We start from the raw sequence: 18,785 nt of genomic DNA on the forward strand, positions 1-18,785 counted from the left end.
CTCTCTCTCTCTCTCTCTCTCTCTCTCTCTCTCTCTCTCTCTCTCTCCAACGCGATAGCAAGTGCACCAATTCGCTAATGGTAACGAGCGATTAACCGCTCCAAGCCGCATTTTTCAAATTCATCATGAGTCTACTGTTTCGGAGCAGGCTTGGAACCATTGAAGATCGGTGAATTTGATATTAACGCGAGTAGGGCATTTAGGAGTCTCAAACTTTGTAAATTAGAATTTCACAAACGTCTTCCCCCCTTAAAGCGTGCACAATTGTCTTAACTCGCGGTTTTTCCAAGCGGAGGCCGTGACTAACGACGCGATTCCCCGCAGGAAAATCAGTCGCGGTCGTAAAGAATTTGCACGCACGCAGCACGCGGCCACCTGCGGCAATGGCGCCAATAAATTTCACGATGGAAGCCTGGAGAAGGATTTAGCTTCCAAGGCATCCGCCGCCTCTAACAAATGTATCCAGCGAACGGCATTTAACGGCGACGATTCCCCCGGCTCTGCGTGTTCGCGTATTGAGGTGTCGATAAGCCAACTATCGACTCGGGTCTCAAAGGGCCCTTTCTCCGAGGAAAACGCTAAAGGTCTCGCGGATTTCCTGGTGGAGCCCACTCTCCAGCGCCATTAGTAATCGCGCGCGTTCGCGAGTAGAGAAGCCGAAGTATATTCGCGTGCGTGGCTGCGACGTTGATTATTATTTTTGCTGAATCATTTTTTCTGAATATTTATGGCACTGGACTGTATATCCAACCTCGAGCATTAGGCTCAGAAAAATTCTGAAATTCGTAGAAATTTATAGAAATAAAAAATATCTTCTGTTCGCAGAACTTTCGGAGCAAAGTGTGCAAAATGTGGACGCAGCGTGGGTGCTGGGGACTGGGTGAGAAGGGCCAGGGAAAGGGTTTATCACTTGGCCTGTTTCGCCTGCGACGCTTGCTCTCGTCAGCTCTCCACTGGAGAACAATTCGCCCTCTTGGACGCCAGGTTGCTTTGCAAAGCTCACTATCTGGACGTCGTCGAAGGCAACAACACCTCCTCCGATGGTGAGACTGCGCAGATATGTACTGTGGAGAGAAAGAAAGATCAGTCACGTGTCAAAAATAATTAATTAGAATGAATGACTAAAGAATAGTGTTTCTAATAAACGAATACGAGTAAATTAGGATCCGCTTCCCTTTGGAGGGAATTTACAGAGAAATTGTCCACTTAGAAATTACGCTTCCTGAAATATTCTATTTCCTGTTATCGCTTAGCTCGTTATCCAGTCAATCGCCACTCGATTATCGAGCGATAACGTCAACAGATTATTATCGGTCTCGTAAAATCGAGCACTTATTTGCATGAAAACGAGCCCGAGCTCCTGGTACCGTAACTGGTGAACGGGGAAGCGGATCGAAGGATAGAGGTTTAGGATCTGCGAGGCGAATGGAAGGTGGGGACACCCCTAATTGGTACTTTCGCAGAAGGCGGTGACTCGGAGAGCGGTCACAAGAGCGGTAACAAGGCGAAGAGAGTGAGAACCACGTTCACCGAGGAACAGCTCTCCGTTCTTCAAGCCAACTTCCAACTGGATAGCAACCCCGATGGCCAAGACCTCGAGAGGATAGCCCACGTCACGGGCCTCAGCAAAAGAGTTACGCAGGTTTGGTTCCAGAATTCTAGGGCGAGGCAGAAGAAGCATCTGCACACGGGCAAAATGAAAGGGCAACATGGTACTTCTTGCGTTTGTTTCTTTCAGCTAACTATCTAAACAGACCCTATTACCGAGTTCGACAGGAGTTTACCAAAAGAGCCTTTAATATCTTGTTTCTTTAATACCTCAAACTGTAACTTCTTTAGACTTTAAACATTTTTATCTTAAATGAAATTACACTGACATGTTGTTAACCAAGGACGTCCTGAAGGCCCTTTTGGGAAACCTTTTTTATATAGAAAGAAATAAAAATTGAGAAATCCACTAGTTCGTCACAAACATATATGAAGATACAATTTTACTACTTTATAATCGGATACACGAAAGAGTTTAGTACAGAGCAATCGATCGATCAAAATTGAATTAGTTACATCACACGGAGAGAGAGAGAGAGATTAAAAGAATGCGCGTTGACAGAAAATTGTCAGCCAGGAGTTGCTTTTTAAATTCCATTCGAGCACGTGAATCGCATAGGATTAGAGATATCGGCAATTATAGTCGCTTCGAATGAGGAAACATCGTTTGCTGTTACAGTTCATCAATCACCACCGAATTCTAACGCGTCTACGGGCGATTTCGGTCGACACATCAATTTACATCTGACCTATTCGTTTCAACATCAACAGCACCATCACCACAGCCATCAGCAGCCACAGCTTAGCCCGGCTACGTGCAAGAGTCCCACACCTTCGATTTATCATAATCACGGTAAGAGGGTTTCAGGTCTTCCGGCATGTTTTCGATGAAAATTATTCCTGTTGCATGAAACTAGCTGCTCTCCTATCGACGAGTTCCGAACGAGCGACTAATCGGGTCATCCCATATAGGCATGAGCGATGCTAGCATATTTTTCTTCCTTCGAAGAAAGTACTTACACGCGTGCCTTTCTATGGGGTATGACTTATCGAGTGCTTTCAATGAAGCGCGATTTTTAGTCGTTCGAGTCTTAAAGCAATCCTACTGGTCTTATTTTTAATACACTGTTGAAAATTTTGTGATAAATTGTGTTATGAGATAACACATTCAGCCATTTTTATAAACAGGAAAACAAAATTTTCAATTGTGTATACAAACTTTCGATACGTTTTTTGGGTCCCCTTTGAACTCATTGTTTTTGCATCGACGTCTATTTACTAGTTACACAAAGACAAAATAAAATTTTACTTTGAAAAGGTCTACTCTCTATCGCAACACCGTCAACTCTGTCTTCAGGCTCGGAACAATCGATGGACGAGCTCTCGCAGGATTCGATGATGTTGTCGATGCCGAACGAGGTTTAATCGTCGCTGCTGGATTAGCCGCATTGTAAATAGTCTTTATCGCGTTAAGGAATATGTTTCTCCACCTGATGAATCGTTCTCGGTGAAAGCGTCGATTTCTTTATTTAATTTATGGAGCTCCGCGTTTACGGTTTCGAAGTCTTTCCATCGCGAGGCACGTTAACGAAACGGTAATTTTCGCGAGCTACTTTAGTATGTACTCTGCAACAGTATTTATTCGGTTAATTAATCCCTTGAAGCGCTTGTTGGATAAGAGAAACTAATGGGAAACGGATTGTAAATTAAATTGTACAAAATTATTTAACGCGTCTTGTTTGATACCACATGTGCAATATGAAGGTTGAACCCAGATAATTGTTAAAATAATCTGAGTTCGATTCATCGTGGGTAACATTCGAAATAAAATTAATAGGACGAAGCACTTACACAGGGTGTTCCTGAAAACGTCCTTATTTAAGGACCCACGAGAATTAAATTAAAAGTGACGAAAGCTGCTGCACTTCAACGGATTAATGTTCAACACACGGTAACTCGTAACAGGTGTTTTATAAAGGTTTCTCCAAAAAAGGACCCTAGAATTTTGTTTTCTAATAACAAAAATAAAATTCTGAAGCCTAGTTTGGAGAACCCTTTACTTTCTAGTACGTAAGGACGTTGCTAAGGCACACAGAACGTTTTGTATGATTTAGAACGAAATCCGCCCAAACGTTGTTAACCTATTTAAGATATCAGCAAAACCGTAGGGATGCCAATTTTTAAGACTGGATGGCAGCACTCTCTCGCACTCGGTGTCAAGCTTATTACGAACAGGTGAATACAATTTCCATGTAGTGGAAGCGAGCTTATCTTTTCCTTCCACCCTGGACGCGAAAGTTGCTCTCATTTTCATCCGCGGTAATTCCCTGACGTAATCAGGCTATCATTTTAATAAAACGTGTAAGATCGAGTAAGATAAGCGCGAACGAGAATCGTTCGATGTCTCCGAGACTGCACCGAGGTGATCTTGGCGAACATCAAAAAGCAATGTTCCGAATGAAAGTATCTTTTACAGTGTCTAGGTAATTGTGTAATCGTAAAAGAATCATAATTTAATATACATGTACTGTGATGTAAATATTGTAAACTACGTATATACAATATAAAATGTTGCACATACCTCTGCGTGTGTTCCTTTTTCACATTTTCCCAGCGTTCTGTTATTTTTAGTAAAATATACACGGGATCTAGAGAACAATGTACTTGTCAGAAGTAAATAAATAATAAATTTATGTATACTCGCTCTAAAGATCAACGAGAGGTTTTTTATTCCTTTTCCTGTCGGTCTGATTAAAGCATTCGAGGAATGAAAGGAAGTACTCACGGTCGTACGTTTTTGTAATAAATTTTTTTATCGCGAAAAAGACTGGAGACTCGTTTAGGAGCACTCGGTGTGAAACTCATAAGTGGATACTAAAACTGGAAGAAGAGTAAATAGTAGAAACTTTTTTATTTTATTGGATCAACTATTGGAATTTTCTTAGATAACAAATTCGTTGGGAGTTTGTGCGTTTATGGGTGGATAATACGTACGCTGATATGGATAACACGTTTAAACACGTACGTAAATAAATTCTGCATACGTACGTGCATATTTTGCATATGTTGGTCATAAATGCATAAACTCCGCAGTCTATCAATAAATCATAAATTCGTCACGGAGTCAAAGACAGCATTAACAATAAAAGACACTTTTATTAATAACAGTACGGTTTACAATATTGCGGTAATTAGTGTACAACACAGGAGCAATATCAAATACTCATGCAGAAGTTCCTCGAGGTTTATATACAAAAGCTACAGGGTAGGTCTATGTACAATTTCGTCTTGAAAATAAAATAGTTTGTAGGACACGCGTAAGGACTCGAAAAATACCAGCGAGCGCAATGTTGCAATTATTTAATAGATGCCTGGATCTTGAAACTTAAAAGGATATGCGTAAAACGCAATTTCATAATTTTGCTTTGGAATGTTCTTTCAAATACTTGACTTCCCCAGGATGAACTTAGAAAATTCTTGAAATAACTGTAGAAGGAAATGCGTCTTTAAAAGTCGTCAAACATGAATTAAAACACTTGTTGGAATTCTTTCTGAAAGTGTAAAATGATTAATGAGAAAAATAATATTTATCGATACCTACGAACTGATGATTTCCTTTCTAATTCTGTCGCGATGGTTCATTGCACGTTCGCCAATAAATTCGCTAAATCACTCACCGCGCGGAAGAAACCGAATACAATCTGCAAACTGTTGCAACCGAAAAGGAATAAATAATCGTCGATTTGTCTATTCGTTAAACTATAATCCTCACCACGGAATCCTATCCTATTTATATTATCACTTTTTCCTTTCCGTCGTTGACACTTTTTTGGTATGTACAAGAAAGGGAAAACATCTCGATTGCTTAACATTAACATTCTCACTCTCATCTCTCATCCTAGAACTCGAAGAGAGTCCTTCCTTTCTTCGGTACTCTCTCACTCGTAATTCAATCATCGGAGCAACGCAAATGTCGTAAAATTTCTATGAAAAATAAAATTTCGAATGCACGAATTACGTTCTCTTGTCGCCGTTCCTCGTCGAGATCCTAGGACTACGTCACTTTTGGTCCTTCGATCACGAAGGTAACAAATTCTGAATGTTCAGATTCGATCACCGGTTTAGCGCGAGATTCTTTTACAATTCGTCCACGCGAAGTTACCCTGTCTGATGACAGAACTGAGCTTGAAGATGATTGGGCGTCGTTGGGGTTAGGGGTGTCAAGGGGGTGAGCGGTGTCATTGGGCTGCCAGGACTTTCGCTTCCGGCGCTACCACCTTGATACCCACCCAAATAGGCGCCCACCATGCTCACTCCAGAAGGGTACAGGTCGCCTGGATGGTGCTGCATCGGTGGCGAATGGTGCACTGGATACAGAATTAAACTGTAGTTGAATATCTACAGGGATGGTGGAAAAGACACAAAATAATGCAAAGAAAATATACGAGGTACTCCACAACGTATATTAAACAGTGAGCAGCATCTAAAATCTAGCGAGTATCTAGAGATAAAGAGGGATGATCATTTTTCTGTCGTTTAATTTACGTTTCGACTACGTTTTAGAGTCGTTTATCGCAATTTTATTCGATATGATTCCATTTCTGTCAGAAAAATCAAACAGAAGTCATAGATCACTGATTACCCACGATAATTCAACGAGAAACAAAGGAAAGCTCTTCCAAAAGAAAAACTCTTGAAAATGTCCACTACAGGTGCCTTTACCTTACAACCTAACAAACAATGATCTAAAGTACTCACTTTGCGACTTGATCTTGCCACTGTGCTTCTTCTGCCTGGCCCTCGAGTTCTGGAACCAGACTTGCGTGACCCTTTTGCTGAGGCCTGTGACGTGGGCTATCCTCTCGAGGTCCTGACCATCGGGATTGCTGTCCAATTGGAAGTTGGCCTGCAAAACGGATAGCTGCTCCTCGGTGAAGGTCGTCCTCACCCTCTTCGTCTTGCTGCCCTTGCCACCGTGCTCTGAGTCGCAGTCCTCCGAGGACGAGGTATTGTTGCCCTCGACGACGTCCAGATAGTGAGCCTTGCAGAGCAGCCTGGCGTCCAAGAGAGCGAATTGTTCTCCAGTGGAGAGTTGGCGAGAGCAGGCGTCGCAAGCGAAACAGGCCAAGTGATAAACCCTCTCCCTGGCCCTCCTCACCCAATCCCCAGCACCTACGCTTCGACCGCATTTTGCACACTTTGCTCCAAAAGTTCTGGGAAATTAAAAGTTTTAGGGATGAATGCTAGGGTCGAAGATTCAAGATTTCAAATCTTTCTGGCACTGGAGAACGGAAACAAGGTGTTCCAATATTTCTATCAACTACTTTTCCATTGCTCCTTAGTTATTATTCATCACTGAGGATCCTAAAAAGTGACGCGATTCCTCTTCGTCCATTTTGCAACGATGTGCAAAGGGTTAATCCTCGCTGGCTAGTGTTTTCGTTTCAAATTAGCAGTCGCGGCACGCGGTGGCTCTTTCGCAAGGCAAAAAGCGAGTGGTCGAGAGGTACAAGGGTCTATTTTCGGTCAGGGTGCAGGTTCATTCAGGACCTCCGTGCACGAGAATCCCATGGCCCTGTCCTCATTAACATACTACTCTGCCACTCGATGTCCCTCGGAGTGGAGCGCGTCAGAAGCGCGAGCCACGGTTTAAGGATCCCTGAGTCGACCTCTCGCGATTCGACCATCAGATTACGTCGAGATTATCTCGACGTCTCAGTCCCGCGGCTTCCCCTCGCCCTACAAATGACTCCAGCCCTTTGAATTTATACCGACGACCAGGAAACGGACGACACGAGACTGTTGCCCCTGGCGCGGAATATACGAGCGACCTGGCTCCGCTAATTAGCTGTCATCGCGAAACGTGGCCTAGTAAGAGTACCGAGTAACAGTATTCCTGTGAAAAATTAGGGGCTTCAGAATTTTCTGGAGTGGTGGAAAACTTCTCTGCAAGTCACCCTTCAACGTTACACTTTATATTGCATTTCATTTCACACACACACACACACACATAGTTAAAAATTGTTAATTTTTAAGTTTCCTTCCTGTGAATAAGGATCTGAATTGAGCTGCAAACTGATTCCCCATAGCTTTGCTTCTCAATTTTTCTTGTTTTCTAGCTGCGCTCCTTTTTCGCAGTGAAATAGACGAGGGAGACGAAACTGAAGAGAAGAATAAGCACAAGGTGAAAAAGAAGAATGGATCGACCAAAGGGTTATTGTATGGAAAAATATGGTAAGCCACGGAAGGATTAGTCCCCAGCATGAATCGCATCGTCACCGTTGCATCGAAGATATTTTAGGGTATTATTGGTTATGGTGATCGTGCACAGGACACGCCTAGAAGCGTGTAGAGCGCGTACCTCTCGAGACGTGTCTTTGGATCGCTTTCCATCGTACAAAACCCCTCTGGAATATCATTATCATCGATCCTACGGAAGAGGTCCTCCCTGAAAAACACTCTGTCCTCCCAAATCGTTCATAAACATCAAACGGGATCGTTTCTCGTGGTTTGCGACCAATTTTGCCGGACACCTCGACCGTGTAAACCGTGAAAGTGCAAAAGATGACGCGATCTCGCCGCGGAGTATCATGCTCGGACCCCTCGAACGTTTTGGAGCGAGGTGGCGATTAGCATAAATAGTGGCGCCACCCCTTTCCTTCTCGCGTTTACCTTGGACGACCAAAAGAGAGAAGGGTAGACAGCAGAAGCCCCGTGTAACCAGCCTCGAAAGAGAGGGGAAGGGGGACTGGTATTGGGTATCTATAAATCTTCAGGGCCGTACATCGGCTACCAAACGACCCCGCCCTAATTTATTCATTTGTTCTTCCACATAGGCGGGCCCTATAAGTCAACGGGGGATTAAGTCAGGCGCTATCCGGACCTCGACCACGATAGAATTCATGGTGCCCCCGCACACACACACCCCTTCCTCCCCCGCGGTTCGACGTCCAGGCACATTCGATTCTCGCGCTCCTGCAGGCAGATCGCGATCGCGATCTCCGATATCATCGGCGAGATAAACGAAGGACTAAATAAAATACAACGTACAGTGTATTTTGCAGGTTGAATTATTGTTTTCGAGGGTTGTAAGCATGCGAGATATGGACAGGAGTTCGAGAACCGATTAGGGACCCTATTATCGACAGGGAGGTGGGTCTCTCGATCGTTGTCGATGATTCTCATTTTTCGAATCGGTAGGACGTTAGGTCGTCCTTTTTTTCGAAGAATAATTAATTGTTTACTTGGGCTTTGTTTGGTTGGTCAACGTTTCTAAATTATTCTTTAGTTTTTTTATTTGGTGATTTATTGAGTAATTCTTCATTGTTAAAACTAAACTTGCAGGCACTTTATATATAGCTATTCTTATCATAAGGGTTGATTTTTAGAAAGAGTGTTAACAAAAATGTTAACTCTGATCTTTACTCTTGTTACGTTTAACGTCGAGCCTGCCTAAATACTCGCAATAAAGTAACCGAATTATACACGTCCGAGTAATTTTGTAAAATTGATCGCGCCTAATAATTAAAATTCTCAACAAGCCCCCAAGACCGTGAAACGATAAAACGCTCGTCTGCCCTCGCGTCGTAAACTGGCGGAGGAATCAGGAAGCGGGGCCCCCAAAGCAGAAATATATTCGTTAAGTAGGTTTCCAAATTATTGCCGATTATCGGGCCGGAGTTGTGTTCAGGAAATCGTTGAAATCGCTCGGCGGGAATTGAGATTACCCCCAGGGTTTCGCGTCAGCTGGATTCGGGGCCTTTTTTCGGAAGGCGTAGGCATTTGCATTTAAGTGCCATTAAGGCAGAAACGATAAGGTCGTGATTAAGGCGGCGACCGATTCACTGTCGCGAGCTACGGCCACACTGAATTAAGAGAACCGGAATTTCGACGCTGAGACCGCTAATAGAGCGATTTCTGGGGTCCCGACTCGCCGCGTCGTTTCATTCCTCGGACCCCCCCTATTTTTATTTTTATTTTTTTCTATTCGAAGCGAAACGACACCGTGGAAACGATCGTAGGGGGCGGAGAATAGCGTCGGTGAATATTTATTAATTTAAAAGACACCCGTCCCGATCCGAAAAGCACCGACACACGAGGGTGGACGAGAGAGAGAGAATCACAGCTGGCTTCGGGGGCCTTACGAGGCGAATTCCTCGGTCCCATGGAACACTGGCAGTCCTTGCTCGTGACTCGGCACCCACATCCCCGTGGCTGTATATTCGTGTTCTCAATCAAAAACCACTGCCCTTCTGGAATCGCTTTGTAATCGACTAAACCCTCCTTGGAACCCCCATTTTCAATATTATCAGAAATTACTGAATAAAATAGTTGTTGTCTTTTACTTTTTTTTAACACGTTGGTCGCGATTTTTCATTCAGGAACTGAAAATGAATTTCGAATCCGAGGCAGTAATGAAAATAAATCTGGATAAGATTCGTGTTTCCGAAACAACTGACACGTTTCATAACCCTCGCGTTTCCCCCCCGTCAAGTTTACGTCGATGATCTCGCTAAACGCGTTCTCTCCTTTCTGGTCACGTGGCCCCGTCACGTGGGTGCAGATATTCCCGCAGATGAACAGATATCCGTGGCCGCTTATTCGACGTACGAACGACGCACTAGGGATTCGCCGGTGGGTGATTAATGTCTTCCGATGTAGTCTTCGTGGTTCTGTCTTCTTCTTCGTCTTCTTCTTTGGACCTCACGTACAGTCGGCTATTCACGTCACCGGGACCCCGTACGTGTACCACGCATGCTCGCGCGCTAGACTGCGAGTCACGTTGTGACGTTGAAGCTGCCCCGATCCTGGCCACGAATAAAGGACATCTCAACCGAGACTTTTTCTCGCGGTTACAGGCCCCACCAGGAAAAAAAGACCGGGTTTCGCCGATCGCCCAGGCACCGAACTTTTGTAACGGCGCATTTTCAATCGACAGGCGTCGAGGAGAAACGAAACCGTGATCAGGGCGCCTGGATTTAGGGCGTCGAATAATTTTGCTGGAGCGATTAGATCACTTTTAATTAATGACGAATAATAGCGATGATTCTAGCGCGTGGTTCAGTCTTATCGATGATGTATATGTTGCGATGGCATTTAGAGATAGAGAGATAATTTATTTTGAAATGTCCCGAAGGAAACCTTCGACGAGGAGGAGTACGTGCAATCATTCTACCTGTATAAAGTGCCGAGTGCAACATACCGCATGAAAATATTTACACCGATGCAAAACCAAGCATATAATTCCCTTTAATTAATAACGAACGGTGTGAACCGCGTTTCATCTTTTTTTCGCGATCCAAAGCTGATTTATTGTTTATCGGGGAAACTAGTAAGCAGGCGTAGGCTGTACTATCGCTTTAAAATCGATAACAGGATTAAACCGAAGTATCAAAATAACAGGTAGTGAATATGTAACTTAAAATCGATTTAGTTCCAACGCACAACACTCGACAACATTTATACTCGTTTGTTACCCTAAGATTGCACTTCGAATGGACTATACTAATTGCTTTCCTTCGCGTCCTCCAATATCGCAGCAGGCTACTTCCATGTTAATGGAACCTCGCGGATACTACTGAAACAAGTTTTACCAGATCCACGTTCCTGAAATTAATACTTGCGCTTTTAAGTGAAAGTCCGCGATACTGGAACGTTGACGTGAAAATATCACGCTTCCACGAGCAGCTTGTTCTTCGAAAGAAACGTTTTTTGGCGAGTCACGAGCATCTAATCCAGACCGATACCCGTCAAAATCGCTCCTGGGGGAGTTGCTCGTGGAATCCTTTGAAACTGCTCGACAGGGTGTCCAAGATATCGGTTATGTCGGTGTCAGCGTACTCGGTGAGAACTGTCTCGTAAGTCGAACAAATGATCGTTCTTTCCAGGAGCTCGCGTGGTAGTCGAGAAACGTCCTCTTAAGCTGGGGCTTTGCCCACTGGTTGCGGGACCAGTGGGGTGTCCCGGGTCAGATCAGCCGGAATATTATTGGATACATCGATAATCCCCTGGGTTGCTTCTGGATCGCGAGACAACTGTCGATTTTAATCGATCGCCACGTGATCGAGCGACTGAAAGACACGGATAGATCAACGGGGGCTGCTGAGTCCTCTGGGGAAAGTCCAGAACCATTTGGTTATATTTTTTGGGTGAAATTCTCGTATGGTACTTTACTGTATTAACACTTTCAATGCCAGACATACTCGTGGAACTATATAATCTGATCCAGATTTCATTTTTTTAAGACTTGATCATTAGAATTAATTTTTCTTAACTCCTTAATGAAAATCCCTGTCACCCATATATGAGTGATGTGGCGACCAACGTGTTAATAGACGATATTTATGCTCATTTCAGGTCCCACTTTTCATTGTGATCGGTGAAATTACCATGCTACCACCGCCTATGCAACCACAACAAGAATTCTCTTCGACACCTTGCGTTACAATAAAAACGTGGGTTGACTCCAGAAACATAAATCTTCGGAGGGTCGCTCGTTCGAGGAATAGCTTAAAGGTTAAACTCGAACACTCGGGATCCAGCTAGCCGGGAAATAGAAACGAGTTGTACTTACAAGGCGTAGTCGTGCCTGCAGTAGAGCCTCATCCCCCGAAGGAAGCAAGAGTGCTGGTCGTGCAGGGGTCTCGCACAGGCGCAACACTTGAGGCACCTGGAATGCCAGGTACGACCCCCTACGCAGAGGACAGTGCGCTCGCGAACGCTTTCCCCGCAACCGCCGCAGTCCATTTCCAATCCATCGTGGTTGTCGTTGTTTCCAATACTGGCGCCAATCTTCTTGATGCTTGGCACGTTGTTGTTGTTGTTGTTGGTGCTGTTGTTGTTGTTGTTCGAACAGAGGATACCGTCCGCGCACTCGGACTCCGTCTCGATCTCGGTCTGCAAGAATCGGTAGTCGATTAATCGTTAACCCTTTGATTTTTTTCAAGAATACAACTTAAACACTTGGAAGTTCTATGTCGTGCTATTTTTCGAAAATGAGTTTCTAGCGGCCTCCTCTTCGCAGATGTTGCGAATACAACCCGCTTAGCATCTTCCTCGTACCATAAGTTAAACAAACCACGAATATATGGGTCGTACATTATCTTACGCATTCTATAAGTTGAACAAACGTCCGCGATAATTCAGATTCTCCATGTACGACGCTGGAAAACTCGCTGGACAGCGCTGTACGTTAGCGTTATGGGGCGCGTTAGAATTTGTTGCTGGGTGAAACGACGATCGTGGATCGATTCATAAAGCAAATGTTCTAGTAAGAGCAGAGGGAGCGCAGAGGGGAATGGTTTCCGGGTGCGGAGTACGGAAAGCCTGGCTGCGGGCTCCAAATCTCAATTAATACTGGGCAAAGTGAAATAATAAACGAGCGGTGGGCCGCTGGCTGATAAATGATGCCGCTCTGGGCATGATCCCTCGGTCCCTGGACAGGCTGGCCAACGTCTACGATTCGCGTGATTACACACGCGTTCTGTATCGCTGCGTGCGCGCGGGACAATTTTTACGTGGGCGTCAATTCGTTCGTTGCGGGGACAGATTTAAACACCTGGAGTACTTTATTTCGCCTCCGCGTGGATTCTTCCAGGTTAACGAAAACGTTGAATTAATTAACGCTGCAGAGTAGAGTTTTGCGCTCGAAGAAATCTTTGAAAGCCGATAAGGCTCCGAAATAAAACATCAATGAGATCCATGAATTACTCACGGAGTGGAGCTAATCGATCGAATACGAGAGAGATAACGTGGGGTTCTCGTTTAAGTAATTAGCGATCGAGGGATCTCCGTCCGTGGGCTGGTGAACCTCTCCGCAAACTATAAACCGGAAAGAGGTTTCTACGAGCTTGACCATATAAACCTCGCGTATGTCGTCCGCAGAATTTACTACGGCCGCGATATAGTAATTTAACATTCGTATAATATTCAAGATTTATCGCTCGACTCTGCAATCGAGCTATTAAATCCGACGGAATTGTTAATAATCCAGAACAACGAAGCTGTAGGCTCGCAACACGATCGGTAACGTTCGTTTATTTATATCGTTCAACATATTTAACAGTCAAATATTTAAAAATTTTGCTCATCCCCTCCATCCTCTCTCGTCGTTCGTTAGCCTCGAACTCGAGACAAATCTGTGCTAGGGATTTTCGACTGCGATTAATTGACAATTCAACGACACGGCGCGGCTGATTCGTTTTCTTTTTCAGTCCCAGCGCTGTCGGGACAGAGAAAGGGGGAAAAAGACAACGACGAGAGGGGGAGGGGAGGGGGGGAGGGAGAAAGTCATTGTGAGTGCGTAGAGATAAACGCGAAGATAACGCGTATCTGATCTGTATGCAATTTTTTTCTTATCGCCGTCTCGAGGCACACGTGCTCATGCACGCACACCTGTACGCGCGCACAAGCGTACCTGCACGTGCACCTCGGCCACGTCGAGTTTCGCCTCGATAATATTAATTGGTACACGAGTAATGCACAAAGGTTATTGTTCGTCACAGCGTGCAATCAATGAGTTAATTACATTACGTCCATGGATTTATTGCGCGTTCTCGTGTTTTACTCCCCGTGCCCCACACCTCGCGTTTGCTAACTTCGATCCGCGAAAGCTGTCGCGTGTAATTTAATCGGACGTTGCCATTTTTTAAATCGAAGCACGCGTGACGTTAGGATCATGTTTGCTTTAGACAATAAAACAGAAATTGATAGACGACTGGTTTCACGGCTGGTTTAGCCGCGTAATGCATCTCAAATTACGTCAGCTTGAATTGCAAGTGTAGTTATGACGAGACTCGAGTGTAAAGAGACTTTGGAAATTTTCTATGAGAACACGATCGAATGGGTCTTCCTGAAACGTTCAAGATACCTTACTGAACATCTGGACCAGCAGACAAATATTTTGTTCGTATAGTAGGTCGTCTCATAAGTTCATGCCACTTATTATTCTGCTACTCAATTTAATACATGAAAAATCGATCGCAATTAGCCGACAAATATTACCAACCCGTTTCGTGCATGTTTAGCTAAGATTAATCCCCTATTTCTAATGGCACATGTCACTCCCTGACGGTGGATGGTAGAAGAGCTCTCATCGTTACCAATAGGATAGTGCGAAAAGAGCGGTTCGAGCAGCCACGAAGGAAGAAACGCAGTCAAGAAAGGCCCCGTTGCACAACAGACACCTCGAGAAAGACAACATCGACGACAGCCAATTTCGTAGACGGCCACGGACTCGTGTTTCGTTCCGTCTTCCTCTTTCTGTCCTCCTCGTCGGGGAGTAATCATTTCACGCATAGCTGGACGGTCATTGATTTATGATCTGCCGAAGGCAAAGTTGAACTTCCCACCTGTGATTTATACCTTCTGGCATTTCGATCTTCCCTTGGAAAGCGAGCCCCGGTGTGTTCCTCTTCGACATTGCCGCGACGCGAGCGCGTCGATTAATACCGCGTCGCGGACACCGCGGCCATTACGTCGCGATTACTATGTCTCTCGTCAGAGGTGAATCAGCTGTGCACCTTATTCGTAATTGCAATTAATAAATGTACGCTGACAATTAGGGGAAGCTTAAGATCCGAACTTTGATGTATCGATGGAGGACCATCGTCGCTTAGCGATGCCAAATAAATATGTATTCACCGATTGGAAAATAGAGACAAAGGTGATATTTTAACGAAATATGCAATCAAAATAAAATGGTCGACGAGATTAGACTTCAATAAACAATCGAACAACAGCGCCGACGACCATGACTCTTGGACTTCGTAATAGTAATTTATTAATACCCGACGCTACATATTTCGCAGAGTAATAATCCCTATCCATAACCAATCGTAAATTTCTATTATCACGTAATAAATGTTGCTCAACGAAAACACTGCGCCTATTAAACGTCACTCTGTGTAATTGCGACTCATTAAATCTATTGTTTGCGAACGATAAATTTTCACGCTTCCTGCGTCGTATTAAGTCGCGAAAGGACCCGCGTATTCTCGCAAAACGCGCACGTACGTAGACCAACGTAAGCACAACGAAGATTATATAAATATTTGTTCAATATCTTGTCGCGTTGATTAATTCAAATCCTTTCGACGATGTATCGTCTGTAAATTCGCGAATCCCAATTGTTTCCAGTATTTAAATTTCCAAAAGGAAATGCTAGTTCATAAATTTCAACGCTCTGAGAGGAGAACGCAAGGCATGAGACAAGGGATGTTGCTTTCCCATTGCCTGAGAGTTGCGCAAACGGGAAAAGTCGCGCAGAGAAAAATAAAAGGTATCCCGATGACCCATGGGTCCGTGGACTGTGAGCCATGGGATTTTACAATGGCGCCCCGCTTTACGATCGACCGAAAACCCTACGAGATCCAAGGGGTAATTTACAACGGGTCGAAATTTGGACGAAAACGTCCTCGAAGCGTTAAAAAGATTTTGGACCAGAAAATCTACGAGCTCGACAAAACGACTGGCTTCCAAGGAACGTGGTAGGCCAATAAAAATATACTTTTGTTCGATATTTCCTATCCTACCGTTTCGTATGACAAAGCGAGTTTAATCTCGAATTAGAGGAGCTTCGTTGGAGGAACGAAGGAATTTCTGAATTGGTTTCGTTGGCCTTGGTAAGTGGACGCGATCCCCGAAGAATGCAATCAACGAGCAGTTAAGAAGAATAATAGGAGTCATTTTTTATTCGTCACGAGTTCTGGGCGACGGAGATGAGCTGACAAAGTGAGAAATGCACAGGTGAAGAGGTCAAACGGGCTCCACTACCGACTACCGGACACCGAAGATGCTCGTGCACGTTCGATTCGTCACTTTGCTGCACGGACGGACGTTTAATGGCACGAGGGAGTACCAATCGCCGTGATTTATAGGCCTTGTACGTTTCACCAGGTATCGCGAATTATTTTTCGCCGATACCTTCGAATTATTTGCCGTGAGTCAGACAGCTTTGAATTTTGTACGAACTCGATCCAATTAGGTGCATCGTTTAACGTTACACAAAGTAAGGAGATTTCCTGAACGAGTTTCTAATCCAATACTCTACGAACCATGAATATATCAAGTTGCAATGTGAAATGTGCTTGAATACTTTACGATTTGAATAACTCCATTTGGAGTGAGTTAAAGAGTATGTGCGGGTCATTGATAAGGAAAGATACCTTTAGAAAACCCTCATTAAATACTCTTATATATAAGTGTGCTATTAAACATTAGATAAACAATAATTCCTAAACTTGCGAAGATTCACCTTCATGTTGTCCCGTTCGTGGATCCTCCGAGTCACGAGCACCTCTCCCGTTCCATAATCAACGAGAAGTCCAACAGGAGGCCGCACGTGTTCGCAAATGTCTCTGAGATTCGATGCGTCGAGTCCTGATCACAACACCGTGTCCAGAAACTTCAGAACTCGCGCGAGGATTGACGCGACGCGTGGGCACGTCCGCCGGGTGGGCGATGACAGCCACGAGCGGGCAGAAACTTCCTCCAAAAACGAATCACGAATGAAAACACACTACGACGATAGATCCACGACGTTTACTCCATCGAACGAACCTTTAAATACGCGTTTATCCTTTGGAGGTGAAATTTCATCTTTAAATTCCGATTGGGACTTATCGTTCACCAAGTGACGAGTAAACAAAAAAATGATCGTTCGTTTGTTATTCGAGGTTTTTACCAGGATAAGAAGCTTGCCCGTCGCGAGAAGTATCGAAGATCGAAAAGGGATCGAAGAACAGTACCCTGTCCGGATCCGTGGCCCGGGAAAGACTGGCATCCTCGATTCTGCCCCTTCCACTTCAATCGTCGTTCGAACCACGCGCGAGCAAAAGCCTGTATCATCGTTGTGTGGACGCGTCTGTGTCGTTAGTGTGGCGCCAGGCGCCTTTGTGTGGGTGACAGTCACCGAAACTGGTGGGGGAACCGCGTTATGTGAGTCGGGGTCGTTCGCGGCGAGGGTTGGCTCGCAAACGATGGTTTTCAGGGCGAAGACCCTGAAATGTACCTGACGCCCCGCCTACCTGGTCACGCCCACGTTCCCCTCTCGGTACACTTCGCTGGTAACTTGTGGGGTTGATGGATGGGGGAGGTGGGGCGCCACACCTGAAGCGAATCAAACCCCGAATGGAATTTCCGCGGAGATTCGAGCGCGTTCTTCTTCCACGCGTTCTCTTCTACGAGCGCGTTTTTCCGCTCCAATTTCTATCACCGTCCTCGTCTTCGGTCTACCCTTGCAGTTCCTTTCTTTCCTTGAGGATTCTTGGTCCTTCGAGCATCCCTCTTCTTTTGAAATTTCACGATTTTGTACATCGAATAAGTGCTTGCCGAAGTTAGCGATTAAATACTCTTGAATATTGTGTTAGTAAAAAATAAAGTCCCAAGGGTCTTTTCACATCTCTACACAGTATCTCCGCGTGACAACCACGTGATCGCGCACCTAAAAAAACGATCGAATTATCGATCACTCGCGCGTGGAGTTTTGATAATTCCTCGATTAGGCATGCGATAAGAAAACGATACATGTATATTCATGATCCAAAGCACACGTGAAATGTCACGTACTGGAAACGTAGAGATGACGAACCGCGCCTCGACTGCGCGAGAATTGCGTCAGACAGGAACAACGACTGGTTTTGTTATGTCGAATTGGACGAAAGCAAACAGTACGGGTTACGGTCTTTTAGATAACGATCCATCGTATCGATCATGATTTTGCACGACTTTTTGACGAGTGCCTTTCGCGAGTTAGTTATAAAGGTTGCCTTCAACCCCTTCCTTGGTGCTCATTGCGACAACCCTTCTCGAGCCTTCTCCATCTTTTCTCTTGCATGACCAGTTTTGTACGGTGCGATAATCGCGTCGAAATCCTCGAAACGATCAGCGATCGACTAGAGGCCAGGTAAACCCGTGGATCGGTAGGACCCAAGGGCGATCGAAGCGTTTCATCTTCGTGAGACGCAAGGTCAAAGAATGAGCGTCGGTTGACCGTTTAGTTACGGGTTACCCCTAGACCAGACACCATCCCCTTTCCAACCATATTTACGCGTGGATATATATTTTATATTCCGTCGTTTCCTTTTTATTTTCGATGAGTTTGGGTTCTCGAGGGGGTTCGAGCACCTGTTTGTATTTCTGCCCCGCCGACACATAAATCATTCCGAAATGGACTAACGCCTTTTATCACTGTTATCCCTCTCTCGTGGCCTGCGTCTCTCTCTCTCTCTATCGGATCC

The 18,785-nt window shown here is 44.7% G+C and overlaps 2 protein-coding genes across 5 annotated transcripts in view; one reads left to right on the forward strand and one right to left on the reverse strand.

The window, feature by feature from the left end:
- LOC128890330 (LIM/homeobox protein Awh-like) overlaps positions 1-4,117 on the forward strand; it is a 10,166-nt gene extending 6,049 nt beyond the window's left edge. The window contains exons 2-5 of one of the 3 annotated variants that reach the window (XM_054148719.1): positions 826-1,043; positions 1,464-1,712; positions 2,228-2,401; positions 2,867-4,117. In XM_054148719.1, the coding sequence (XP_054004694.1) occupies positions 826-1,043; positions 1,464-1,712; positions 2,228-2,401; positions 2,867-2,973 (748 nt within the window). In that variant the 3' untranslated portion in view covers positions 2,974-4,117. The remainder of the gene's footprint in view (positions 1-825; positions 1,044-1,463; positions 1,713-2,227; positions 2,402-2,866) is intronic. The other 2 variants (XM_054148721.1, XM_054148720.1) reach the window with 2 other exon arrangements.
- Positions 4,118-4,487: 370 nt separating this feature from the next.
- On the reverse strand, positions 4,488-17,526 carry LOC128890331 (LIM/homeobox protein Awh-like). Of its 2 annotated transcripts, none has more exons than XM_054148724.1 (4): positions 16,802-17,526; positions 12,122-12,444; positions 6,307-6,761; positions 4,488-5,946 (listed from the first exon to the last, which is right to left on the reverse strand). In XM_054148724.1, the coding sequence occupies exons 1-4, from the start codon at positions 16,805-16,807 to the stop codon at positions 5,819-5,821; spliced, it is 912 nt and encodes a 303-aa protein (XP_054004699.1). In that variant the 5' UTR covers positions 16,808-17,526; the 3' UTR covers positions 4,488-5,818. The 2 variants fall into 2 exon arrangements, with proteins under 2 accessions (XP_054004699.1, XP_054004697.1); XM_054148722.1 differs by having other exon boundaries at positions 4,491-5,915; positions 16,802-17,507.
- Positions 17,527-18,785: the final 1,259 nt, after the last annotated feature.

This window comes from Hylaeus anthracinus, unplaced genomic scaffold (genome assembly GCF_026225885.1).
Source record: "Hylaeus anthracinus isolate JK02 unplaced genomic scaffold, UHH_iyHylAnth1.0_haploid 12000, whole genome shotgun sequence".
Classification (NCBI taxonomy): domain Eukaryota; kingdom Metazoa; phylum Arthropoda; class Insecta; order Hymenoptera; family Colletidae; genus Hylaeus; species Hylaeus anthracinus.

Excerpts from the sequence above, each read along its gene's own strand:
- LOC128890331 (XM_054148722.1), bottom strand. Across the intron at positions 6,762-12,121 it reads TGCAGGCACGACTACGCCTT|AACTTTTGGAGCAAAGTGTG; the intron begins GTAAGTACAACT and ends TTAATTTCCCAG. Across the intron at positions 5,916-6,306 it reads TGGCAAGATCAAGTCGCAAA|TGCACCATTCGCCACCGATG; the intron begins GTGAGTACTTTA and ends TTCTGTATCCAG.